Here is a 27926-nt window from a genome sequence, read left to right on the forward strand (position 1 = left end):
CTCGGCGCCGGGGTCTCGACGCTGGCCTGTCCTGGCTCAGGGTGCCCCTGCGGCGGCTCCCCGGTCCTGCTTCCGTGGCCGGGGCCTGGCTGAGGCCGAGTGCGCGCGGCCCTCGCCCTCGAGCTGAAGCTAGGAAGTGATGACGGTGAGCCCAGAGCGCGGCGGACCAGACTAACGTGGGGCTGGAGCCAGGCCGGCCGGCCCTCCACAGTCCCCCGCGGCCCGGGGCCCTAGCTTATCCCGAGGGTCCCGAGACGGTGGGTCCTTGGGACCCTACGCCACGCGACGCTGGGTCTCTTTTCCCCTTCGCGCCGTGGTGGCGGTGTGAGGGCCTCATTCTCTGGAAAGCGACTCCCCCTCTGGTTCGCCAGGCAGCTCCTGTGCGTGCGATCAGAGACTCACGCAGCCCGGGGTCGCTACGTCTTCCCCGAAAAAACGGAGTCTCCCATCCTTAGGCAGCGATGACCCACTTCAGTCTGGCAGTTGACCACCCGCTTCCAGTTCAGGCAGCCCTTGTGGTTGTTTTTAAGTCACCCCTTTCGCTGGCACCGAAAATGGATGAGTATTTCTTCCCCAAGGTTTCTCAGTCAGTTCTTTGGGAATGACCTTTTTCTGAGTGAAACCGGTTTCTTTTAATAGTTGAGTCAAGCTGGTTTGGATTAGAGTTAGGTGCATGAGAGTTTGGGCACTGAATGGAAACCTGAAAGTAGGGGCTGCGTCTCGGTCCTCTTTGTGACCTCTCCTTGTATAGCGCGCAGGGTTTTGTGTAGAGTCAGCATCTAGTGAATGTTTGGTGAATTGAACTGTTTGGTGAAAGATCTGTTCTAGAACCACCAACTCAGCATCTTAAAGAACTGTTCCAGAACCACTAACCAGAATCTCTTTTTCCTGGAAGCAGCCAATGCTGCCTGAGGCGTGAACCCAACCTGAGGAAGCGCATCTGAGAGAACCCTGTCTGTGTCTGCATTATCAACTTGAATTCCTCTGGTTATTCGGGGATGGAGAATCTTTGGCAGTGTTAATGTATTACCATCTACTTAGGAGATGGCTTCTTTGCAAAGGAAAGGGCCGCAGGCCAGGATCCTCAGCTCTGAAGAAGAGGAGAAACTGAAAAGAGACCAAGCTTTAGTGTCTGATTTTAAACAGCAAAAACTGGAAAAAGAGGCTCAGAAGAACTGGGACCTTTTTTACAAAAGAAATAGTACTAATTTCTTCAAGGATAGACACTGGACCACCAGAGAGTTTGAGGAGCTCAGAGCATGTAGAGAGGTGAGCTAACGTTACACCTCATTGGAGCTGTTCTTCATTTAAAATGTGTAGAAGCGGGGTGCTTTATTGCATTCCTATGGGGAGCATTTATGAAGCCTGTCAAAATGCTTTGTACCTTAGAGGGAAATATGCTGTGTGGTCTCAAGTAGCTTTAGCAGTTCATGAGTTGTATAATACATCGGAGACAGAACTTTAGTGGGCATTTTCTGTTTCTTTAGAATCGAGTCTGAAAGTTGTAAATGTTAAATTCATGCTGAGTGACTTCAGTGACAGATTCACATTCGTAGTAATAATGATGATGAACACTTTACCATGGCCCTTTTCGAGAACTTTACATGTGTTCTGTAATTTTAAGCCTTCTAATAACACTGTGACGTAGGCATTGCTGTTGTCCCTACTTGCAGATGAAATTGAGGCACGAAGCTGTTTAAGTGATTTGTCCAAGGCTAGAGCCCGGGTGCGAGGGGAGGAGTCCGGATTTGAGTGAAGGCAGTTTTGCCCGAGAGCCTCTTCTGTTAGCCACGATGCTGTGTTTTCTCCACACCAGACTGCCCGATGTCGGACAACACGTGAAATATCAGTGTTAACTTTTGGTTATTCGTTCACTTGTTTATTCTCTGCTCCATGGGGACAGAGACCTTGTCTCTCATGTGGACCTTTTAGTTTGCTTTGTTTCTTCATGATGCAAATGCAGTGTACGGTAACTTTGGGTTCTCTTTCCTCAGTTTGAAGATCAAAAACTGACTATGCTTGAAGCTGGCTGTGGGGTTGGGAACTGTTTATTTCCACTTTTAGAAGAAGATCCGAATATCTTTGCCTATGCCTGTGATTTTTCTCCAAGGGCAGTTGAGTATGTCAAGGTTGGTGCACCATCCATGTATTCTGTTACCTTTCTGTTTTCTTGGACTTGTTTGACCTGCCCTCTTTACCCATTTGCCCCGTTCCACTCCTCTCCCTGAAGCTAACCAGCTGTGATCACCACGAATATAGTTTTCCTGTTTACATACACATAGTACACATAGAAGCACAGCTTTATTCAGAAAAGTAGAAAGAAATACTATAACACCACCCATGTACTTATACCCAGATTTAATGATTGCCAGCATTTTGCCACTTTTGCTTTATAGACTTTTTTTATTTGCTGAACTGTTTTAAAGTAAATTACAGATATCAAGACACTTCACTCCTAACTATGTCTGCGTACGTTTTCAAAAAATAAAAAGTTTTTCCAGATGACCAAATACAGTTATCGTATCTAACAAAAATAACTCTAATCCCCTAATGTGATTAACACCCAGTCCAGATTCTGATTTCCCAGAATAGTCCCAGGAGTTTTTTACAGTATTTAATCAAGGACTACATCTTACACTTCATTATGTACCTTAAATCTCTTTAGCCTAAAACATTCCTGCCCTACCCCTTGACCTGTTTCCCCACTGACCTTGAGTTTTTGAAGAAGAAGCCATCTTCTATCATGAGGTCCCATATTCCAATTTGGTCTGATTGTTTCTCTGTATCATTGTTTAACTTGTTCCTCTATCCCCTGTACTTCCTGAAAACTAGAAGTTAGATTTAAATCAGGTGAAATCCTTTCGGCAAAAATACTTTAATAAGTGATGTATCTTTCATATTGCATCCTGTCTGGTAATCTCACTATAAGAGTTACTAATTTTAATCACTGAGTTAAAGTAGTAACGACCTAATTCCTTCATTGTACAAATATTTTCCCATTGTAACAAATATATTGGGGGATACTTTGGCAACATGCATATATCTAGTTTTCCATCAACCTTTCACAGTTTTAGCATCCTTAGACTTTTTTTTTAATAGTGGTGTCACATTGTACTATAACTTACTTTCTTTACCTTATATCTTACAGAGTTTTTCCATCTTAGTACATGTGAGTCTGCCACATTTTATTTACTTGTTGTGGTACACCATAGAATCGATATACCATACTTTTAACAATTACCCTGTTAATATTTGTTTATATCATTTCTAATTTTTTGCCCTTACAGTTAGGGTCAGTGTAATCAGCATTATACACCTGCTCCCCAAAACACGTGTGCCCATTTCTCTATGGCAAATAATGGGAGAAGTAGAATTCTTTGGAGAAAGAGCATATACATTTAAATTTTAATAGATAATGCCAAGTTTCCTTCCAGAAAATTATACCAATTTATAATTTCATCAATAATATAAAGATGTCTTTTTTCTATGTCCTGAACATTTTTGATATCAGTCTTTTTTATATCTCCCAATCTTATGGGCAAAAAATAATGTCTCCATATTTTAATTTGTTTATTCCTTGTAACCAGAGAGGTTGAAAACTTAGTAATATGTGAATAAGCATTAGTTTTTCTTCTACTTGTGAGTTCCTTTATTCCACGTATATTTATTGAGAGCCTAATGTGTGCCAATCACTGTTCTAAGTTCTGGGATTAAGTAGTGAACAAAACAGACGAAAGTCCTCACTTACATGGAACTTCTGTTATTTTCAGATTCATCTGTTCATAACCTCTGCCCATTTTTCTGTCAATTTTTTTCTTATTTTTAGGATATATTCTGGGTATTCTGTTATTTTTGTTGCAAGCATTTCTTCCAGTTTATTCAGTGCTGTTTTATGGTGGTGTTTTATGACAGGATTTAAATTACATCAAATTTATTTCTCTTTTCCTTTTGAGATGCTGAGGTTCTATGTCTCATTTAGGAGCTCAGTAATCACCTATATACTCTTTTTATAATTTTGGTTATTTTTTAAAATTAATCTGGAAAAGTTTTGGTCATTATTTCTTCAAATATTTCTTCAGCTCTTGTTCTTCTCCTTCTGGGATTCCGATTATGTGTATGTTACACCGTTTGCCATTGTCCCATAACTCTTGGATGCTGGATCTTTTTGTTTTTAACTTTTTTTCTCTTTGCATTTTCAGTTGGTATAATTTCTGTTGTCCTAACATCAAGTTCACTGATTCCTTCTCAGACACTAGGTTTTGCTATTGATAAGCCTGTCAAAAGCATTGTTCATTTCTGTTACGATGTTTTTGGTTTTTAGCATTTCCAGTTGATTCTTTCTGTAGTTTTTATCTCTCTTCGGAAATCACCTGTGTGATCTTGCATGTTGTCTACCTTTTTTATTAGAGCCTTTAACGTATTAATCATAGTTATTTTAAATGCCCAAACTTGTAGTTCTAACAATTGTGCCATATTTGACACTGGTTCTGATGATTGCTTTGTCTCTTCAGACTGTTTTTCCTCGCCTTTTGCTGTGTCTTGTACTTTTTTGTTGAAAGCCAGATATGTTATGTATGGCTGTGGATACTGAGGTAATGAGGATTTGTAATAATCTAGTCAGGAGTTGGGCTGTGTTTGAAGTCTGTTGTTGCTATAGTTACCTGTGAGGTTTGTTGTTGCTATGGGCACCAGAGACTTCAAACTCTAGTGACTTGGTTTCTGTCTCTCCTCTTGACTTTCAGTCTTCCCTTTGTGCTGTTCCACGTGGAGTCTGTCTCTTGCAGCTCTCTCAGCTGCAATCCACTGTTACTATTACTAGAGACTTGTTGGTAGGGTGTGGGAGAGGGAGGTGTTCTCTAATATTCTGATTCTCAGTTTTTGAATTGTATAGTGGACTTGTGTCTCGGGTGTGGCTTTCACAAGTGTTTCTGCCTCTCCAGGAATAGAGCTTTTCTCTTCTGTCCCTCCCCCAGCTGTAGGAGGTCTCCACCAGTGTCCTCCTCTGTGGTCTTGAGGCCATTCTCCCTGCAGATTCAGACTAGATCTGAGCAGAGGAGTTCCCTTCACCCAGCAGCACCGGCATTCTACCAGTGCCCTAAGGCTCAAGACCTCAAATGACCTTTCCCCTTTGGATTAAGCCTTTTCTTCCTTAAAAGAGATGAGAAAGGCCAACATCAGAAAGAGCAGCATCCTCTCTGTGAGAGCCTGGTGAAAACACCTGCAAATGGGTGGAAACATCTCTATGACTTCAGCCCCCAGGAGCTTCACACTGTAATATCCACACTCAGTTTCCAGGGATTTCTCACATATCTAGTTTTATCTTTCCAACCTGGAAGCTTCTGTCTCCTGTAAGTAAATGCTTGCATCCTGTCTCTCCCTGAAGACACCTGTTTCTCTCCAGATTTTGGGATGGCTGGTTGTTCTTTGATCTCTATTCTTTGACGAGTTCACAAAAAAGTCATTGCTTTGCTGTCGAGCTTTTTTCTTCTTATAAGGATGGGAGCTACATTTTTTCCACCTCTGTACATCTCTGAGCTGAAACTGGCAGTCTTTTCATTTGTCTGCGTGGCCAGTTGTCCTTTCATCTGGATAGCTAGTTGTTCGAACACTATAAATTGAATGAGAAATTCATTTTTCCTCCCTGATAATTGTCACCTTTATTATCTCGCTTTTTTAATCTAATTGTCATCTTTGTCACCTGTCATTTGTCATATACAATACTAAATTCCTCTATATTCATGGGTGTGTTTGGGGGACTCCATTCTGTCTCAGTGATCTATTTGTCCCCATTCTCAGACCACATTGCTGTAGTACTGCATTCTGTAGTGTTTTCACGTCTAGTAGCGTACCTCCTCCTTCATTGTTCTTCATTTTAAAAATTGACCTGGCTATTTCTAAAGATTTTCACTTCCAGATAAATTAGATTCGCTTTGTTAAGTTCCTAGAAATCTGTTAGGATTATTGAGATTGCGTTGGATTTATAAGTGGAACGATAGGTAGAATTGACATCTTTTCAATATTGAATCTTTCCATCCTCTAACTTTATATGTCTCTATTTATTCAAGTCCTTATTTACATTAATGGAGAGTTTAATATTTTTCTTCATAATGCTCTTATATATGTGTCAAAACCCACCAACCGAAATGTACCAGGAACACACTTGTAGTAAAAGTTAGGTATATGCTGCATCAAGGGAAAATCTGCCTGGAATAACTGTGGGAGCATCTTAGAGGAGTTGGAAGGACTTCCCATAGGATTTAGGCTTGTAATGGATGATTCAAAGGAGGATTAAGGAAGCAGAGGCCAGTTTTGGATTATCATCCCTCTGGAAATATACGCTTCTAAAAGGCTCAATTTTGAATATGTAATAACTGTGTTCTCTCCTCAGTTGCACATGATTTGTTAAAATGAAATCTTACCCATGTAGCAATGTTGAATATTACATGCTTTAGTATGCAAATGATTCATTACTCTGTTTTACCCAGTAAAAATGTGATTGTTGAGGGCTGGCCTGTTGGCATAAGCAGTTAAGTTCACATGCTGTGCTTTGGCAGCCCAGGGCTTGCCGGTTGGGATCCCGGGCACGGACCTAGGCGCCACTTATCAAACCATGCAGTGGCAGGCGTCCCACATATAAAAAATAAAGGAAAATGGGAACAGATGTTGGCTCAGGGCCAATCTTCCCCAGCTAAAAGAGAAGGATTGGTGGTAGATGTTTAGTTCAGGGCGAATCTTCCTCAAAAAAAAAAAAGTGATCGTGGATTTCTCTGCAGAAGTACACAAGTGGAAATAGGATCTCCTTTTTTTTTTTTCCTTGTGAGAAAGATTCGCCCTGAGCTAACATCTGTGCCAGTCTTCCTCTAGTTTGTATGTGGGATGCCTCCATGGCATGGCTGATGAGTGGAGTAGGTCCGCGCCCAGGATCCAAACCTGTGAACCCCAGACCACCAAAGTGGAGCATGCTGAACTTTAACCACTCAGCCACAGGGCTGGCCCCTAGGATCTCCTTTTGATGCTGTACTTTTCTGTATGTATCAACATGGATGTTGTGTCAAAATTCTGTTTTGTTTTTCCCTTCTAGCAAAATCCTTTATATGACACTGAAAGATGCAAGGTATTTCAATGTGATCTAACTAAAGATGACCTTCTGGAACATGTGCCCCCAGAGTCTGTGGATGTTGTCATGTTGATATTTGTGCTCTCTGCTGTTCACCCTGATAAGATGCACCTTGTCTTACAAAACATCTACAAGGTTAGTGGTTGGAGCCTGCACTTGAAGGTTGGACGTCCTGACCTTTTTGCTCCCTTGCCTCTGAGGCTCCCGTGCTGTCTAGATTCAGTCTCCCTGCTCTCACTAGGTAGGCTGGGTGGTCAGTGTATGGAAAGGGGCTCTCCTGCCTGAATCAGCTACCCTGAACTCTGATTTGTCTGAGCCCTTTGCGCTCTGCAGAGCTTGGCCAGCCTTGGAGCTGCAGTGACCTGGGGTCTGTGCAGTCCTGCTGTACAATGAGAGGAAGTATGGTTCCGTGGTCAAGAGCACACAGTCTACAGTCAGAGTGCCTAGAGTCAAAACCTGGCTTCCCTGCTTAGGCAAATTCCTCTGCCTCTCTGAGCCTCAGTCATTAGCTGTAGATTGTTGAGATAATAGTTCCTAGATCCTAGGATTTGGGGGAGATTATATGAGATATGTATAAAGTACTTATTAGCACAATGCCTGGAACATGGTAAGTGCCCTTTAAAAGCCAGCCGTTGTTGTTGTTATTGCCCTCATTGTTGTTAGACTGGGGAGGACACAAACTGCCTTGGCCACCAAGAGGCTGCTGTAGCACTCAGGAAGTAAAGCTTCACTCATAAGGCATGTGACTCGAGACAAGCCACCTCATCTTTCCTCCCCAAGCCTGCTTCCTTGTCTGTAAAATGGGTGTGTGTCTCACAGAGTTGTTGTGAGATGCAAGTGAGATCGTGTCTGGGGTGCGTGGTAGCTGCAGTAGAAGCCCTCTTATCTAGACAGACAGTTGTAACAGGGTCGATTAATTTAAAAAACACCTAAAGCAAGAAATTGCAAACTGTAGCACATTCTTACTTTAAACATTTTGTTATACCTTAAAATACATTAATATTCATTCATTACTCTTTTGATGTAGGGCCAAGGCCCTGTCTTTGAGAATGGGGCCATTTATCATCTTTCTTAGATGAAGCACACACATAATAGAGTTTTGGTTTCTTTAAAAGTGGAGCAAGAACTTAAAAACAATTGGGAAGAAATCCGAGAGCAAATTCCTTTATATTTTTACACAAACTTTGACACCGAATTAAATAGCAGTTTACTCAGTGCGTCTTTACCAAGTCTTTCTGAAGTGTTCGACTTACTTTTCGTAGAAAATAAAAATGAGGGGCCCGGCCCGTTGGTGCAGCGGTTAAGTTTGCACGTTCTGCTTCTTGGCGGCCCGGCGTTCACCAGTTCAGATCCCAGGTGCGGACAAGGCACCGCTTGGCAAAAGCCATGCTGTAGTAGGTGTCCCACGTATAAAGTAGAGGAAGATGGGCATGGATGTTAGCTCAGGGCCAGTCTTCCTCAGCAAAAAGAGGAGGATTGGCAGTAGTTAGCTCAGGGCTAATCTTCCTTTAAAAAAAAAAAAAAGAAAAGAAAAATGCTTTCTATTCACATTGCATTCATATTCATATATTCTCAAGTGTATAATTATAAACCTAAGTACAACTAGTACAAGCAAGTTTGGGAACAAATCCCAGTGACCAGTGGTGAGCATGCAGCCCGTCTGGGGGCACTAAAGTGCAGGGATGAATGCTCTGGAGAGCCTGTAAGCCTCACCTGTTCGGTGAGTCGTGGGCCTCAGTCCGTCTGCTTTACAAGGGAGAGGGGAGCATTCAGCAAGTTGAAAAAGTAAATGTTACGTAAGAGAGCTTCTGTGTATTTAGAACTATACCTTAAAATTTAAACCTGGTTTAATTGTTTTAAAAGAGTAGTGAGGTAGAAATTTCAAGACACTGGAAACCTGTTAGGGAATAATTATTCTCACTTAAAACAATACTGTTTTTTAATTTAAATATTGCTATGCTGATTTTAGCCTTCTGCTTGTGAGATTTTTGTAAGACTTCTTCTCCTTACCTCCCCTTTCCCTGACCCTGTTATCTGAGCAGATGAGAACCCAGCATATAGCCACAAATGGGCCTGGAACTTAAGCTGGGTAAAGAGGGAAGAGAGGGCATCAAGGAAAAGATGGTAGGATCACCTGATCTGAAGGTCCAGGTAAGGGCAAAGGATTATTAAAGATGAGGAGCTAGAGAAAGAGCTGAAAAGATAGGAGGGGTGGTCAGAGAGTGACTTGTCTGACACTGAGAGTGTGGAGGGGTAATACTTTTTAGTATTGACAAGGCCTTGGGACATTACCAGGGGAGTAAGTGGTTTAGGTAGGGTGCGGATAAGATCTTTAGAAGAGAGAAGCTCAAATCAGTAAAAGGCCAAGCGTATTTGGAAGGATAATCCACATATATGTTGAAGTTGAGCAGAATTAAGAATGGAGTAGTATTGAGAATAAGAGAATAAACCAGAAGATAGATTCATCATGAAATGGAGAGAAATGATCCTGGAACAAATAGATGACAGTGACAATAAGGGAGAGTGGATGATAGAATCTGATGACAAGAGATTCAGAGCTGGGGGGTTTAGGGAGGAGAAAGGAGAGTGTGCAGTGAGGAGCAGGGGATACTGTACCATCTCCAAGCCCAGTGGTACAAGGGCAGTGGGAGAAAACACAGCCACGACTTGAAATTAGCACAAAAAATGTGAAGTGAAGGGAACATTCAGAAGAGGTTGTGGATTCAGTGATTTCACTCTGAAGGGTCTCAGGAATTAGAGAGGAGTAGATGGGGACAGAATAAGGCATATCTGGAGCTTTATGGGCATGCAAGTGCCCACTGTCAATACTTCTGTTCAACACTGTACTGGAGCTCCTAGTCAGCTCAAAAAGACACGAAATGGAAAAGATTTAAGGATGAGAAAGAAACAAAACTCATTATTTGTAGATAATATAATTGTCCAGTTAGAAAATATTGAAAGAATTACGAAAGTATAAAAATAAGATGAATGCACTCAATGCCACAGAACTGTACACTTAAAAAAAAGTAACATGCAGTGTGCAACCTTACTTTTCCACTTGATATTATATATTTTATTTTACTTTTTTGTTTGATTGTTTTTGAGTTTTTTGGTAGGTTTTTTGAGGAAATGACAAGCTGATTCTAAATTTACATGAAAGAACAAAGGGTCAAAACACTCCTGAAGAAGAATGAGATAGGGAGATTTATACCCAGCCAGATATAAAAGGCTTGTTGCAGCTACATTAAGAGAGAATGGTATTGGCAGAGAGACAGACAAATTGACAAATGGAATGTGATAGCTTAAAAATAGATCCATGCATATATGGAAATTTGATATATGATAGAGGTGACATGGAAGATCACTGGGAAAAGGACGACTGCTCAATAAATCATGCTGGGACCATTGGTGGTCCACATGGGAAAAAATGAAATTGTATTCCTACTTCACATCGTGTACAAAAATCCTTCTCAGGTGAATTAAAGACTTAAATGGAAAAGGCAAAAGTTTAAGCCTTTCAGAAAAAAATATAGAAGAAAATCTTTATGACCTCAGAGTGGGGAAAATTTTCTCAAAGATGACTCAAGGCATTCTAAGCTATAAAGATGATTATAATAAAATTAAGAATTTCTGTTCTTCAAAAGACAATGTAATGCAAAGAAATTAAAAAAAGACAAATTGAGGGGCTGGCCCGGTGGCACAGCAGTTAAGTTCGCACATTCTGCTTCAGTGGCCCAGGGTTCGCCGGTTTGGATTCCGGGTGCAGACATGGCACGGCTTGTCAAGCCATGCTGTGGCAGGCGTCCCACATATAAAGTAGAGGAAGATGGTCACGGATGTTAGCTCAGGGCCAGTCTTCCTCAGCAAAAAGAGGAGGATTGGTGGCAGATATTAGCTCAGGGCTAATCTTCCTAAAACAAAAGACAAATTGAGAAAAGTAATTTAAAATCTATACCACCGACAGAAGATTAGTATCCAGCATATATAAGGACTTCCTGGATATCAGTAAGAAAGACAGACAAAATGGGCAGGCACGAGTAGTTATTTTATAGACGAGAACACACAAATGGTGAGTTAACATATAGAAAGATAGCCTCAATAACCCAGGCAATGTAAAATAAAACCGTAATGAGACATCATTAGATTAACAAAATTAAGAAGCCATCCTACAACTAGAATATACAACTATGTACTGGGGGGCTTTAGGGAGGAGGAGAAGAAGAAAAAAAGGAAAAGAAGGCAAGTATTGATGAGGATATGCATATTTTTGATTTAATGGAAAGGTACAATAAGTTATCTTTATTTTAGTAGGTATAAAATGTTATGTTAAAAAAAAAATTTGACTTGAGCTGTGCCAATGAACATCTGGCCCCTGCTGTAACCCTTCTGTAGTAACAAATTCCATTTCAGCTGTCCTCCTCTTTTTACCCCTCAATGGAAATCTTTTCTCAGCTGATCTGGAATGAGTTTACAGCAGCAGTGTGATTATGTTCTCTCTGCCGTCATGCATGGTGACTGGTTCGTTAATTTGAAATCGTGTGCTTCATCAGGAAGTTACCAGAAAGTGAAGCAATCTCTCAGCCTCTGACAATGAGACACCCTTTGGACAGCTCTGCAGCCTTGCATGAGCAAGCACAGTAAGACGCGGTTGTAAGGGACATCTCGTTACTCCGGGATGGTGACACCAGAGAAATGGAAAACTAGATAATTTTAAACTCAAAGGCAACTTTAAAATTGAATTCCCTCATTTTTGGAATAGAATGGTGAAGTAAAGAGAAACCAATTTGTCATCAGAAAACCTGGATTTTGGTCTACCCTATGCCACCAACTTGCCTTGAAACCTCAGGCGAGTCGCTTTTACTCTGAGCCTTACTTACCGCAAAGTGGGTATAAGGGACCTAACCCACTCACTTCTTGGAGTTGTTGGGAGAATGACAGAACATAACATTCAGAAATGTCTGCTTAACTACACAGCGCTGTGATCAAAGGAGGCATTAGTATCGTAATTACTTTTTACACGCATTCAGAAAGCACATTCAGAGGGATGAAATCACTTGCTCAAGGTCCTTCAACTAGTTAATGGAAGAACTAGGATATGAATCAAGATTCCCAAATTCCCGAGTGAGTGTTCTTTCCACTGTCCGTGCAGCCTTTCCTTCCTTCTGAAATGAAGAATAAGTCATCTCATATGAACTAAAATTTTCAGAATTTTCTCTTCTCAATTATTCACATTTTAAAACAGTATTTCTGACCAAGGTAAAAATGATTTTATCCAAGAGGCTTTTTACTGACAGTATTTAAAATGCATACTAAAAACAAAAATCCACGCTAGCATTGATAAGAATTTACTAAATAAAATCTGCTAGCACACTTAAAAGTATTATGGACAGTTGTTCATTCAGGGAGAAGAAATACATCAAACTACATCAAAAATCTATTATAATAGACAGTATATGTCATATTTTTAAAAATCATCTTGAGGTGAGAGATCAGAATAAGATTTAGTAAAATTAGTGCCCCCTTTGAAGTCCACTCTTATTTGGTAGTGTTACAAGTTTGAAAGGATTTTCACATAGAAAGCAAGTGTCACAGTGCACCGTGCTTTCTTTTCATTCTGAAAAGCATAGCACTATTGGCTTTGTAAGTTCGGAGCAGTTATACCCACACCCTACGGTCTTGCCTGCCAAGTTTTGAGACGTCCACTCTGTGTCCCTGTCTCTGAAAGGCTTTGTCGTGGCCCTCCCGCCCGGGCCTGACACGAATCCCCTTCCTACACTTTTGCGCTCGCCTGGGGATCCGTCCATTCCTGTCAAGGAGTGCAGCACACTGTGGGAAGAGTGCTCACTGACCCCTCCCTCAGAGCTGCTCTCCTCTTGGCAGCAGTGTGAATGGAATTGGAATGCCCACTCCCCCACCCCCAGGGCTAAGAATTGTCTCTGATTCTACAGGTATGATGCCTTTTGACCTAAGTGTGAGTCCCAGCTCCCCTACTTAGTAGCTGATGTGTGATCTGGGCAAATCACCTACCTCTTCAAGAGTCAGTTTCCTCATCTCACATGAGCATAACAGTCACACTCCTTCCTTCCTCCCAGAATTGAAGATCCACTGAGAAAATGTCTGGTAAGCTGTAGAGTGCTAGGCATATATCAGTTGTGGCCATGATGGGCAAGCTATACATAACTGTAGCACAGCGAAACCAGAGCTGACACTCAGATTGAGGAAAGCCACCGGGAATCAGGAAGAAGCCAAAATGACATCGTATTTTTTTAGAGTCTGACTACAGAGTCACATACTAGGAGATGGCTCGTAAAATGTTGGGAGGATGTGCAGTAATGAGCATAAGCCTGTTTCATTTCATGTCTGTAACATTTAGATTGTGTGACACTGGACCTTCCAGAGTGCTCTTATAAGTGCTCAAAAAGTATCCCTCCAATGAGTAGGGCCCTGCCAAGGCCCTTTGATGAGCAGCCCCTTTTTCCTTCATCTTATGGGTATTTCACTCTGGCCCCTTTCATAATTATCACAAATGGAAGTTATTTTAATCCTTAAATTGTCAGATTTGATTTTATGGTAAGCTTTGTTTGACCGGATTCCCCAGAGTTAAGTGCAGCTTGCTTTTGTTTCGTAGGTGTTAAAACCAGGCAAAAGTGTCTTGTTTCGTGACTATGGGCTATATGATCATGCCATGCTTAGGTTTAAAGCTGGCAGCAAACTTGGAGAAAACTTTTACGTTAGACAAGATGGAACCAGATCGTATTTTTTTACTGATGGTAAGATTACTGGAATCTAGTCTCTATTTCTGTTTACTTGATTGCATTATCATTGTAATGCTGGTTGGGGGTAGGGGATAGAAGCGCTCCATTTAGCACACGTGCACAAGAGCCTGGAACAGGCTTCCCGAGGCACGCCACTTAGCTGGCACCTGAGACAGTGTAGACATAGCCCCTGGCCATGGAGAGCTCACAAGCCTCCTCGGGGGACAACGTCTACTTAATGACCCTGGTTAATGGACAGGCTCTGAATGTCACATGGATGCCCTACGGAAACTGTGCTGGAAAAGGGGGAGGGCAACTCAGAATCTTCCAAAACTAAAGCAAGACAAGATGGTAGAATGCCTTGAGGTGACTTTCCCGGGCCACAAAGGCAGGAAACCTTTCTCTAGAAAATTGATTGGATCAGTTTGTAAATACACCAATTTGCTGTAGAGGGATCTTTAAAAAGTCATTTTTAATAAGGAAAACATCCAAAAGCTGAACATTATTCAGTCTTTTAGGTATTTTGAACATGAGTTTTAAGCCTACCTAACAATATGGACCATAAGATAATTACCTTCTTAAGCTCTATTTTTTACAAACATTTGTATTTCTTGAAAAGAAATATGCTTTTGGATTCTAAAATGAAACTAAAAATGCATAATTACCATTAAAACTGCAAAGTCATAAAAATGTCAGGTGAAAACCAAATATTTGTTTTAGTGTTTCTGATTGATGAAATCTGCTTAAGCCAATTGTAAATAATTGAGAAGATGCACTAGTATCTGCAAGGTGCTTTGGAGCACGTTCTTTGGAGTAGTGCTCTTAGTAAGAGTCTGCATTTTTGTTACCTAACCATTTATTCTGTTCGTTTCATTTAACGTGTGGTGATGTATTATTTGGGTTGGGTTTTCCTTAGAGTGTATCTCCATCAGGTGATTTTTTTTCCCACTCTGGTCACAGATTTTCCTCCTTCACATTAAGATAGATGAGGTGTTTGATGTAAACAAATTGAACGCCTGTAGACTTTGTATGAATATAGCCAGTCTGGAATTTTGTTTCTTTTTACTCAGACTTTTGTATTTGGGGACTTGTAACAGAGCAAGGTGGACATACTCGAAACGTCCTTAAACTTTTCTGGTTAAATTGTTTAGTTGGAGGTTTATATTTGGATGTAAGACGATGAGAGGTAGGAGTATGTTACTTTCCAAAATAAAACATTCTTTAAATTTTAGCGTTGAAGTTTTCATTACATTAAAGAACAATGTCTTAGCCCTCCCCTTTCCCACCACAAAGCAAATGTCATGGTGTCAAGGCTGTGAGCATTGTTGCTCTGCTTGTCTTATAGAATTCCTAGCTCAGCTCTTTATGGACACAGGTTATGAAGAAGTGGTGAATGAGTATGTGTTTCGTGAGACAGTGAATAAAAAAGAAGGCCTGTGTGTGCCTAGAGTCTTCCTTCAGAGCAAATTCCGGAAGTCTCCAAAGAACCCACCTGCTGTGACCCCGGGCCTGGGTCACAGGTCCTGACCTTTCACGAGGTTGACGTTTGTGCCTCTCCTTGAAGAAAAAGTTTAAAGCCACTATTTTGTATATTTTTATATTTTAACTTTTTAAAATAAATATATATAATTTTTGTATTAAAAAGTAACAAGTGTGTATGTGTGTGTATTATAGAAATGCAAATTGCAAGGCCTGAAGAGTGAAGAAAGTTTTATGGTATATCGTGATTTAGCCATGTTGTCTGACTGGAAAGTTCCGTGAAGGAAAGCACCAGGCCCCTGTAGCACTTGTCATTACTCGTCTGAGTCTGTAAGTGCGCCTCCAGGCAGCATATCAGACAATTCTGTAGAAAAATGAGGCCAAATAGACTGAAATAACACATCCATATGTATATTTAGCCTGAAGGATTGTTCTCTTCCCTTTTTCCAGTGACTTCTTTTTGCCCATTTTGCTCCGCTTCAGTTCCTTCTTGTACCTCTTAAGACGAGTGTTCCACAAATAGCCCTTTTACAATGTCTCAAGAAGCCATCGTGGCTCCCTGCCTTATTCTTGAGACCCTCTATAATTGGGCCAGTCCCTGACCACACTGCCCAAGGGAGAGGGGGCAGGCCTCCACCTCTCGTCCCCATCTGCCCGATGCAGTTTCTCCGGGACTACAGTGGATGGTCTGTCCCAATTCCCTGTTGGGAAATGAGGAAGCAGTGACTAGGAGGTAAATGACTGGCATGGCCAAAAATACATAGCTAGTGTTGGGGTGGAATATGGAAAAATCCTTAAATTGGTCTGCTGACCTGTTTTGCAAGCATTCTCATATAATGACTTTGTGAATTAAAATCAAAGTTCTTTTGGCCTGTTAACAAAGGTCAGTCCCATAAGCCCTTATGTTTCCCTTTTTGCAGGAAGCTGTCTATGAGAACATTTGTCTTGAGCACAAGTGAACTGCCCTTGCAGCAAGCTAGTGCCCTTCAACCCTGACCAGATCTGAAGAGGGTGGGATGGGGGGTCCCAAGGGGGAGGGGGCTGGATAATAGTCATCGAAGTTCTCTACAGTTAGAATAAATTTGGGGTTGGCCCCGTGGCTGAGCGGTTAAATTCGTGCCCTCTGCTTCAGCAGCCTAGGTTTTCACCCGTTAAGATCCTGAGTGCAGACATGGCACTGCTCATCGGGCCATGCTGAGGCGGCGTCCCACATAGCACAACCAGAAGGACCTATGACTGTACTGGGGGCCTTTGGGGAGGAGAAGAAGAAAAAGAAAGAAATCCTGCTGGTTCCTGGAATGAAGAGGGCAGGCAAGCGGAGCTCAGACACCATGCTTGCTGGCTGTCCTAACTACCATCTGTCCTCGACTTCTTGGGAGGGGCCTAGGGGATGGGGGAAGCAAGAGGAAGCCCTAGCTCTTGCGGGTCTGTTGCTTTATATATTCTCTCCCGTTCTTTTGAAGGCTGGAGGATGGCTATGCTAGGTGAGAGCAAAACTGATGAGGGATAGTACAGAATTTGTCCTTTGCAGTGTTTTTTGTTCTTTTGAAATCAACTTGTAGAGAAGATGGGCCTCTAGGGAGGCTCACGGGCTTTATAGAGCAAGGGTCAAGCCCTGCCCCAGAGCAGTTTGTTAGGGGAGAGCCAGGACCAGCCCCAGGCTCCCCAATTCCAGTCCAGGGCTCTGTCCTCTCAGCCCCTCCACCTAATGAATCCCACACCCAGCTTCAGTCCAGAACGCTGCCTGATGCCTCTTCCACAGGTGAGGTCCTTTGGCCTATTTCCTCCATGGGGTCTGACTTCTGTTGCTTGGATGTTAGTGGCTGAGCCGGATACAAACAGGATATTTGCAGTAGAAAGTGGGGAGCAGTGTGGTGAGAAGGCTAAGCGTGGGCTTTTGTTATCAGAAGTCATTTGGAATCGTGACCCAACACTTACCCTGTTTGAACCCCAGATGTCCTCATTTGTAAAGCAGGGATAACCATACTGAGAAGTGCCCCTCCTGGAGGGCGCTGATGCAGGGCAGATCATGCGCCTGAGAGACAGGAGTGACCTCTAAAGATGGCTGAACGGGCTGACGAGGACTCTCGCCATAAGAGAAGGCCTCTCTACCTTTGCCAGTAGTTGGCTGAGGGGACACCTGTGAATTAGGCCAAGAGTTTCCTCCAAAAACACCTTGGTGTTGTCTCCATCCACAAGAGCAATCACGGCTCCGAATTCCTACCCCATAAAGCAAAGGCTGCAAAAATTTTCACTTGGAATGTTTAAAGCTTGACCTGATGACGTGCCCACCTCTGATGAGCAAGGTAACCTCTCAGTGACCCCACTTTAGGATATATTGGTTGTAAAATAGTCTTCTAGTTAAATGAAGGAAGTGACAGTCCTTCAGAGTTTTAACTATGAGCCAGCAAATTGGGTTAAGAAAATTAAAAGAAATTAAGAAACAAAAATTTAAGAAGGCTGAGTATAATAAGAACATGGCTTCAGTCCCACTGCCTCGGTGTCCTGGTGTTCGTTCTCCTTAGGCACATCTCCGTTATTGCCTAGGCACATCTCCGTTATTGCACCCCAGATGAAGACAGCAGAGCAGCAGGGGCTCCTACAGTCGGGTGCCCAGGGACCCAGGAAAGCAGCCCACAGCTGGTTTAGTAGCAAAGCTCTGTTAACAGCATTTATTGAATCAGAAACTACAAGGAGTCAACCAATATTGGCTTGTCTTCACAGGCAAAAAACAGCCCAGAAAGGTAACGAGTCCTGGTTAACAGTACTATAGAAAATAGCATAAGTACTGTAGAACTATATACTATGGTATATTTACTATATAGTATGTACTGTATGTAGTATAGTATATATATGATGCCACACAGTATATGGTGTATACAATACTGTATAGTACTCTGTCTTTCTTTGGAGTTCTTGGTGTACACTACATACAATAATACTAATAAAATTATATCATGCGATTTGGAGTACAGACATCTGAGTTCAAGTCCAGGACTTGCCCCATGCCAGTGGCCAGCTTCTCCAAGCCTCAGTCTTCACATCTCTGAGGCTGAGCTCTAGCACGGCCAGCTCAGGGCTGCTGCCAGGATTAAATGGGATCAGCCATGTGGGAGTGCTTTGTTCACTACAAGGCGCCAGTCAAGTGCTAATTATTTCTATCAGTTTGTATTCCCAAGAAAATAACCACTCCCATGATTATTAAATGCAAACTCCTCTTCAAGAATGCTGTCATTTTTCATCTTTGGGTCCCTGAAAAGGGCCTGGGATTTGGATGTGCCACACAAGGTGGCGCTAGATGCCAGATAGATCCCCACTGGCCTCTACTCCCGTCTTAATTACAGTTAGAGCCTGTCCATTTTTATTGTCATTGAAGAGAAAGGAAAATGCTTACAACTGTGTTTCCTAGGTCAACTTTAGCTCGTAAGATCAGTGTTGGCCTCGCCATGGGGATTAGAAAGCAAGAGCGCTTTTATCCAGCATTCAATCTACTTCGCTACTGAGGACAGTTTGCTTTCAACTCAATTTGGGAAACATTTTTAGGTGTTGGGCTCTGAAGGCCTCTGCAAGGCCCCAGGCGTCCCTCATCCCTAAATGGTTCCACGGGTTCTTTTTCCCTCTTGCTGGAGATTAAGGCAAAGCCAGAGAAGGGGCTGCAGCGCCCATACTTGTTCGCCACACACATTGTTCATCATTATCTTTGACAGCGTTCGCTTCCCTACTTCACAGTCGTCAACCGAGGAAGGGGAAATTGTGAAATAACTCATGTATACCAACAGAGTGTTTTGCAGGACCATTTTCACTGTAGGGGAGCAAATATTTAATATAAAATGAAATAGGCTCTGCTATTGAAACCAAATGTTCCATTAAAAATAAAATTAGCGATTTTTTTCACTTCGTGCCGCCCTTCTCAAATGTGTGGCATTTCGTTAGACAGTGTTCAATAGGTGCCACGTGGGCACAAGGCACTGTAGGGTCACACTGGCTGGAGTCCAGGGTTGGAGAGGGAGGACAGAGTGGGCACATGCTGAGAGGGAGGGAGACAGCCCCAGCCATACCTCCACTAAAGCAAGTGAGATAGCGAGGAAACCAAACACAAATGCAACACCAGAGGAAAGAAAAACAGGAAGAAAGGCTACGGAAAACCTGAGTGTGGCCACTGTCACCATCATTTGGAAAGAATATTTCCACATTTTTACAGTAGAGGCGTCATATGCTCTGGCCCAGGGCATGGTCATGGAGATGAGAATGTGACGCATAGCTCCTTAGAGCATCTTACCAAGCACGTCTAGATCCATACGAAAAATGTCAAGACGAGCAAAATGAGACACTTCCCAGAGGAAATGTAACTGCTAACAAGGCAGGCAAAATAGTGTAATTAGAAATAATTGTAAATTAAATTAAGACTTCCTTTTTTGCCTATCTAATGGATAAAGCTTAAAAAGTGATAATACTCAATGCTGGTAAAGGAGGAGAGAGAGCAATTATAGCGCTACAAAAAGTATGGTTTCTTTAAAACAGCAGTGTCCACTAGAACTTTCTGAAATGATAGAAATGTTCCGGGGCCGGCCCGGTGGCGCAGTGCTTAAGTGCACACATTCCGCTTTGGCGGCCCAAGGTTCGCCCTTTCGGATCCCGGGTGCAGACATGGTGTAGTAGGCGTCCCACATATAAAGTAGAAGAAGATGGGCATGGATGTTAGCTCAGGGCCGGTCTGCCTCAGCAAAAAGTGGAGGATTGGTGGCAGATGTTAGCTCAGGGCTAATCTTCCTCCAAAAAAGAAAAAGAAAAAGAATATTCCTTATCTGCAGTGTCCAATATGGTAGCCACTAGCCACATGTGGCTATTGAGAACTAAGGCTAGTGGCCAGTGCAACAGAGGAACTGATTTTTAAATTTCATTTAAATTTAAATGTGACTAGGCCACATGTGGCTAGTGGCTACCATATTTCACAATGCTGGTCTAGAACACAAGCAGACATCGTGTAGCAAATTCCTTAAATCTGTACATAATCTTCGATCCAGTAATCCCATGTTTAGGAATCCAATTTAAGGAAATAATCAGAGGCATTTATACAAAGATTTTCATCACTGCTATTTAGAACAGTGAAAAGGTAGCAACAGCTTAAATGTCTGAAAATAGGAGATTGGTTATATAAATTATAGTATAAATTAGAATACTGTGCAGTCATTAAAACCATTGTTTTTGAAAACTTTGAATGACAAGAAAATGCTCATTATATAATGCAAGCAGGAATATAAAACTATAAGAATGGTTTCAATTCTGTTTAGTAATAAATATTACAAAAGGATAGGTAGATGATTTATTTTTTAAAAGCCCACACAAGAAGGAACCAACCCAAAATGGTTACAGTGTTTCGTTCAGGGTTGCTCAATTACAGCTGAAGCTTTTTCTTCTTTAAACTTTTCTGAAATTTCCATGTTTTCTGTAATGAGCATACATTGCTTTTACCTTAAGAAAAAAAGTGTTCTAGTGTCTTCAGAACTCCTTTCTAAAACATAACGTAAATGAACGTAAATCCTTGTGACAAATCTACTAGCAATGCCATTTCAACTTTATGATTCTTACCCACCAGGAGCTGGAGGACGGCTCCCAGGAATAAGAGAACGGGTGTCTCAGGATATTCTTTTCGTTCCCAGTGCTCTGGACTCGGGGTCAGGTGCCTCAGATGAGGATGTTTTCATCTGTTGGGCTGGATAAAGGCTGCAATGAATTTGAAAATGCACATCCTTCAGTTTGGGGAAATTTACTCAAATTATTTAATGATTCCCCACCATCAACAACACACATACTCATACACCACATATATTTTCTCTCTCTCTCTCTGGAACTCCTATTATTAAAATGTTGAACTTCCTGAACTGATGCTATAATTTAACAATCTGTTCTCTCCTTTTCTGCCATCTCTCTGTCTCAGTGTTTTGCTTTCTAGGAGATTTAACTCACAATTCTTTCACTGGGTTTTTAATACCTGCTTTCATATTTTTAAATTCCAGGAACCCTTTCTTATTCTTTCAATCTTCATTTTTAAAATAGCAACTTATTTCATGGATACGATGTCTTCTCTCATCTCTCTAAGCATGCCTTCTCCACAGGCCGATATTGTCCCCCAAAGGGGCAAAAATTTAGGGGTTGGCAAAAAAACCTTAGATATTACAATGCTTTGTGGCCCTCCAAAATGCAACCATATCTGACAAAATAATATTCTTTAATATTTAATTTCTCTCATTATGGAAAAATAAGATTTAATTTTTCTCCTTAGAAGTATGATTTAGGTTTTCATCTCCCTGCACAGTCTCTGTGTATTAGTCTGGGTTCTCTAGAGAAATAGAATGAACAGAGATTTACTGTAAGGAATTGGCTTATACAATTATGGAGGCTGAGAAATCTGAGATCTACAGTCGGCAAGCTGGAGACCCAGGAGAGCAGATGGTAGAGCTCCAGTCCGAGTCCGAAGGCCTGAGAAGCAGAAGAATCAATAGCGTAAGTTCCAGTCTGAGTGTGAGTCTGAAGACAGGAGAGGACCAGTGTCCCAGGTCAAAGACAGGCAGAGAGAAAGAGTTCTTTCTTACTCAGCCTGTTATTCTATCCAGGCCTTCAACAGATTGGATGAGGCCCACCTGCACTGGGGAGAGCAATCTGCCTTACTCAGGCTACTGAATCATGTGTGAGTCTCATCCAGAAACACCCTCACAGACACACCTGGAAATGTTGTTTAACCAGCTGTCTGAGTACTCTGAAGCCCTGTCAAGTTGACAAATTAAATTAACCATCACAATTTGTTTCCTCTTTTTTTTTTTTTTTCTTTCCTGTTTTGGTATCTACCTTTATTATTAGGGGCTTTTCTCTGATGTGTGGTGATCCTTGGTTTTCCATTTGTATTTTAAACTGGGGAACTAAAAATCTGCTTGGAAGCACTGAGCACAAGGGGGAGTTGTCAATGTGGGTCTCTCTGCATGGTTATCTGTTTGGGCTGTTACATTGTATAATCCACCTTTTGATGTTTTTAGATCACTCCAGAAAATAAGCTTCCAGTCCCTGCTTGGTGGACTCCATCCTAGCTACCTATGATCTGGGAGCCAAGTCAGTAAGGAGTGGGGAGATTCTCAGCATTTGGTATGTAAGCTTTCACTTAGCTTACTGTGGAAGTTTTGGGATAGCACCACTGTCAGTAGAGTATCCTCAATTCTGCCTAGAGACTTTTCATTTTTAGCTTCTAGTCTTATTCTGGGACAGGGGATATATAATTGGCTGTGTGGACATGGGGAGGGGATCTGGGGTACAACTGCTCCTTAGAGACTTTCAGCCAGTCCTCCTCTTTTCAGTTCCATCTACACCCACACTTCTAGAGACAGGTGGTGCTATCAAACCCTGAGCCACAAAACCTTGGGGAGTTCTCAGTGCAAACCGAATGGCTTCTTGTCTTTCATCACTATTGGCTGAAGAATCAGCTTCTCAAGTCTGCTAAGTCACTTGCTATTCATCCTTCTGCTTTCCAGCTCCCCACATTTTATCATCTAAGTTTTTGGGCTGTAAAAAAATCCTTTTGCTGTCGTTTTAGTGGAATTTCCAGAAGGAGTTGAAATAAGTGCGTGTGCTTAGCCTGCATCTTTAACCAGTTGGGTTGAGAAGGAAAAGGTAGCACACAGAGACTGATGGACAATTTGAGGAGGAAGTAGGTTGGCCTGATTGTCAAGTGTAAAGGGGTTGAAGGATCTGGAGGGATGGAGGTAATTTGGGGGTAGGGGGTGGGCCACTGAACTTGGTGGTGTGTGCTTAGGACTAAAGGAAGGTTAGTTCCAGGTATTCCCACGGACAGAGTCCGAGATGTTGCTGAATCAGGGTCAGGTAGCTATTTAGAGAGCTACTTCAACCCGTATCCCAGAGGATGTATCAAGGACCTTAGAAATAGTCATACTTTTTTCCCATTAACTTCATTTCTAGCATTCTTTCCTGAAAGAGAAGCTAACATATGTATATAAGGACTTCTTCACAGAGATGTTCATTAGCAGCATTGTTTATAATACCAAGTATTAGAAATAGTCTAAACAAGGGCTCAGCAAACAATGGCCCATGGATAAAATCTAGCCCTCCTCCTATTTTGGTAAATAAAGTTATATTGAAACACAGCCACACTCACGTCCATATTGTTTCTATCTTCTTTCATCCTGTAAACAGTAGGGACTATGACCAGCAAAGCCTAAAATATTTACTATCTGGTTCTTTAGAAAAAAGTTTGCTGACCCCTGGTCTAGATGGTCTGTAGGAGAATGGTTAAGCCAGCTAAGGTGCATCCGTACAACGGACTAGAATATAGTCAATGAGCATTATATTTAGGAGAAAGATGTGGGTTTTTTTAACTGGTAAAAAAACCACATATAACATAAAATTTACCATCTTAACCATTTTTAAGTGTACAGTTCAGTAGTGTTAGCTTTATTCACATTGTTGTAAAACAGAGCTCCAGAACATTTTCATCTTGCACATCTGAAACTATACCAATTAAACAGCACTTCCCTTTTTCTCCCCTCTCCCCAGCCTCTGGTAACCACCATTCTACTTTCTGTTCCTATGAATTTCACTGCTTTAAATACCTCATATAAGTGACAGGATTTCCTTCCTTATTAAGGCTGAATAAAATTTCATTTTATGTATAAACCGCTTTTTGTTTATCTGTTCATCCATTGATGGATATTTGGGTTGTTTCCACCCCTTGGCTGTTGTGAATGATGCTGCTGTGAACATGAGTGTACAGATATCTCTTTGAGACCCTGCTTTCAATTCTTTTGGCTGTATACCCAGAAGTAGGATTGCTGGATCATATGGTAGTCCTATTTTTAATTTTTTTGAGGAATTGCCATACTGTTTTTTATAGTAGTTGTACCATTTTACAATCCTATCAATTGGAATGAGGTTTCCAATTTTTCCACTTCCTCTCCAACATTTATTATTTTACATATTTTTGATAGTAGCCATTCTAATGGGTGTGAGGTGATCTCCCCTTGTGGTTTTGATTTTCATTTCTCTGATAATTAGTGATGTTGAGCATCTTTTCATATGCTTGTTGGCCATTGTATATCATCCTTGGGAAAAGTCTGTTTTAGTCCTTTGCCCATTTTTAATTGGGTTTTTTGATTTTTGTTGTTGTTGAGTTGTAGAAGTTCTTTACATATTCTAGTATGCCCCTTTTGTGCTGGAATCTCTTCTTGGTTTTACAATGGGTGTTGTAGCTTCTCAGCTGGTCTCTAGAGTTCTCACAGAGGTCTTTTAGTTTGTATATTGTGATAACTCGGTGTCTCTGTCAGGGAAGGAGGACCTGTAGCTTCCTAGTGTGCCAACTTGCTGATGTCACTCCCATAGAAAAATGTTTTTAGTTTTTTTTTTTTTTTTGAGGAAGATTAGCCCTGAGCTAACATCTGCTGCCAATCCTCCTCTTTTTGCTGAGGAAGACTGGCCCTGAGTTAACATCCGTGCCCATCTTCCTCTGCTTTATACGTGGGACGCCCACCACAGCATGGCTTGCCAAGAAGTGCCATGTCCACACCCAGGATCAGAACTGGCAAACCCCGGGCTGCCAAAGAGAAGGTGCAAACTTAACCGCTGTGCCACCGGGCTGGCCCCTGTTTGTAGTATTTTAATAGAATGTTCATGTCGTAATATTAAGTTAAAAAAATAAAATCCAAATACAAAATTATACGGTCTGTTCCAAACTATGTAAAAATGTTCATAGAAAAAATAGTGATGATAAATTCAATATCACAAAATGCTAATACTTTTCTATACTCTCTAAATATTTTACAACAAATATATATGCTTTTATAATCAGGAGGGGAGAAGACAATTAAATAAAACAATAAGAAGCTCAGAGGTAGAACTGGGGGTTCAGATTAGGAAAGGAAAGGAGTCCTTGGTCTTCAGGGATCCAAAGAACAGAGAAACAGTGCTCTGGGACCATGCAGGGAAGAGTTAGGAAAAAAAGGACAGAATGGTGCAGAGAGTAAGAGTAAATGAGTAGGAGTCAAGCCAGCACCTTCAGGAGGGTTCGGTGGGAATAAGAGAAGTGCCCCTCCAAGTCAGCCAAGATATGTGAGGGGTTGGCACTAGAACATCCCCATTAGATGCATACTTTGCTTTTTTTGTTTGTTTGTTTTGGGATTTTTTGCTGAGGAAGTATTGCCCTGAGCTAACATCCGCTGCCAATTTTCCTCTGTTTGTATGTGAGCCGCCACCACAGCATGGCCACCGACAGATGAGTGGTGTAGGTCCCCACCCAAGAACTGAACCCAGGCCACCAAAGCAGAGCACGCTGAACTTAACCTCTAGGCCACCGGGGCCGGCCCAGATGCATACTTTGTATGGGAAGACTTCCTCCCACTGTGACATGGTCCATGCCCTTTAAACAAAAGGGTGAATATAAGGCAAAGGAACCATAGGGGAAGAGAAAGAGGAAACACCAGGAATTCAGTCCTTCATATGTGACAGTCCAAAGTTGCCCAACTTGAGGGAATTCTCAAAAGTAGGATGACCAGCCATCCCAGTTTGCCAGGATCATCCTGGTTTTCGCACCGCAGTCCTACATCACAGGAAATCCCTCAGTGCCAGGTGAACTGGGGCAATCACTTACCCTGCAAGCCGTGCTCTACCACACACACACACACACACACACACACACAAACACTGTTACCTAGCTTTGGCTGGCCTTTACGAAGTAACTGAGGATGGGTTTGTCTTTTATTAGACACTTTTCCAGTAGACAGTTTGGTGGAACCCCATTAACGAATGAGTAATTTTGTGCAAAATAGGAAAAGGTCCTGCTCTGGGCAAATGCAGCCCGAGTGTAGCTTGGTGTAGCACCTTTGTGTGGAAGGCACACTCTGGCAGACATAGTCCCTAGCTAAGGTGCACAGCATGACAAGCAGAGCCATGGCTGGTTTTCAGCTCCTGTCCTGTTAGCAGGTACCTTTCTGCGGTACACAAACCACACAAACATTGGTGGCAGCGGCTCTGCCACTCAGACTCCAAAGGAATCAGTTTCTTGTCCCAGATGTCTCTAACATCAGCAGTGCCAGGAAACAAAACACTTTCTTATTCACTGAACTATATATTTTTACCTAGATATTGTGTCTGTCATATGTGTGATATCCAAAATAAACACTAGATTTTTCATTTTCACGCATAGAATAAGGACCTACTGGAAATAGATGAAAAAGAAATAAAAGACATCTGGAGGGGCAATATTAAAGCCAAGGATGAGACTGGAGATGAAACTCAGCCCTTTGAGTCTGCTTCTCTGATTCAAGGAGAAGGACCCACCAGTAGGCACGGCCTGAAGACTACTTGTTTCTTCACAGCAGGCCCATTGCTCATGGTCAGTGCTGTAAAGGCCACCTCTCCAGATCTTCACCACATCTGCAATATTGCCGCTGCCCCCTTCTCTCTCACACCTCCTTCCAGGTCTCTGATGAAATGTATGTTATACTTTGAAAATATATTTTCTATATTTATTATCTTCTGTATTTTCTATCTTTTTTGTCTCTTGGAATGACACTCTGGATAATTTTTTCAGACCTATCCTCCAGTTCTCTAATTCTTTCTTCACTTATATTTTTTTTTGCTCTTAAACTTATCCATTGAGGTTAGTATGTATGTATGTGTTGATGCAAATAATCCATAATCAATCTACAAATCAAAATTGGGGTGAGTTTATTATGAGCCAGGTGTACGACTATAGCCCAGGGCCTTCCTTCCCAAGGAGGGAAGCACACCAAAGAAGTGGGATGTACAGAGTGGTTATATACCATCTTGGGACAAAGAGCATACATCACATATGACAGGAATATCTCTTTTACTACTGTCACAAGATGCTTAGCTGACAGAGCAGGTTGGTGGTCAGGAGGTCAGTAGTCACAAGGTGAGCACAGCAGGTCAGAAATTAATCCTTAGTTTCCAGGAGGAGCTGCTTATCCCTAAAGAAATGCTGATATGGGGGAAGCTACATCCTTATCTTTAAGGGCATCATTCTTGTCTTCCGGACATTGTAAATGTTTAGAGCAGATGTACAATGCATGCTCAACAGGCCACGTCAGACCCTTTTGGAAAAACAAGGTCAGGCTGAATTAGTTTTACACCTAATGGCTTCCTCAAATACTGCAGTATATCCTATTGCTTATCATGTATTTATCGTATGTATTTTGGTTATTGCATTTTTTTCCCTGGAAGTCCTACTTAGTTCTGGGAAGACTACTTCACTTGTTATAGTTTCCTGTTCCCAAAGATAGCAACAAATCTGCCTTGTTGAATTATTTGAGCCCTATATTGAAGGTACCTTTCTTCAAGAAATATTTGTATTTGCTTCTATGACATGTATAGGGGCACTAACAGACTCAAAACACCTTAAACCAAGTTCAAGGATTGACAGTCTCTGACCCAGATAGTTAGCGGTACTACCATATAAAGAAATAAACCTGAAAAATAAAAGAAACACATACACATTTAATACAGAAGATGGGAGCACAAGTGCAGCCTGAGGTTGTCACTGGGGTTCTGGCTCGAGG

General features: G+C 41.8%; 1 protein-coding gene across 7 annotated transcripts; it reads left to right on the forward strand.

The window, feature by feature from the left end:
- Positions 1–4: 4 nt before the first annotated feature.
- Positions 5–27847, forward strand: METTL6 (methyltransferase 6, tRNA N3-cytidine). Of its 7 annotated transcripts, none has more exons than XM_001496483.6 (6): positions 5–145; positions 899–1269; positions 1995–2129; positions 7082–7252; positions 13746–13887; positions 15218–15520. In XM_001496483.6, the coding sequence occupies exons 2-6, from the start codon at positions 1045–1047 to the stop codon at positions 15397–15399; spliced, it is 855 nt and encodes a 284-aa protein (XP_001496533.2). In that variant the 5' UTR covers positions 5–145; positions 899–1044; the 3' UTR covers positions 15400–15520. The 7 variants fall into 7 exon arrangements, with proteins under 7 accessions (XP_001496533.2, XP_005600981.2, XP_023476676.2 ...); XM_005600924.4 differs by having other exon boundaries at positions 15248–15520; XM_070238134.1 differs by having other exon boundaries at positions 7–145; positions 896–1269.
- The last annotated feature ends 79 nt before the right edge of the window (positions 27848–27926 follow it).

The sequence above is a fragment of the Equus caballus genome, chromosome 16, assembly GCF_041296265.1.
Source record: "Equus caballus isolate H_3958 breed thoroughbred chromosome 16, TB-T2T, whole genome shotgun sequence".
In the NCBI taxonomy this organism is placed as follows: Eukaryota; Metazoa; Chordata; class Mammalia; order Perissodactyla; family Equidae; genus Equus; species Equus caballus.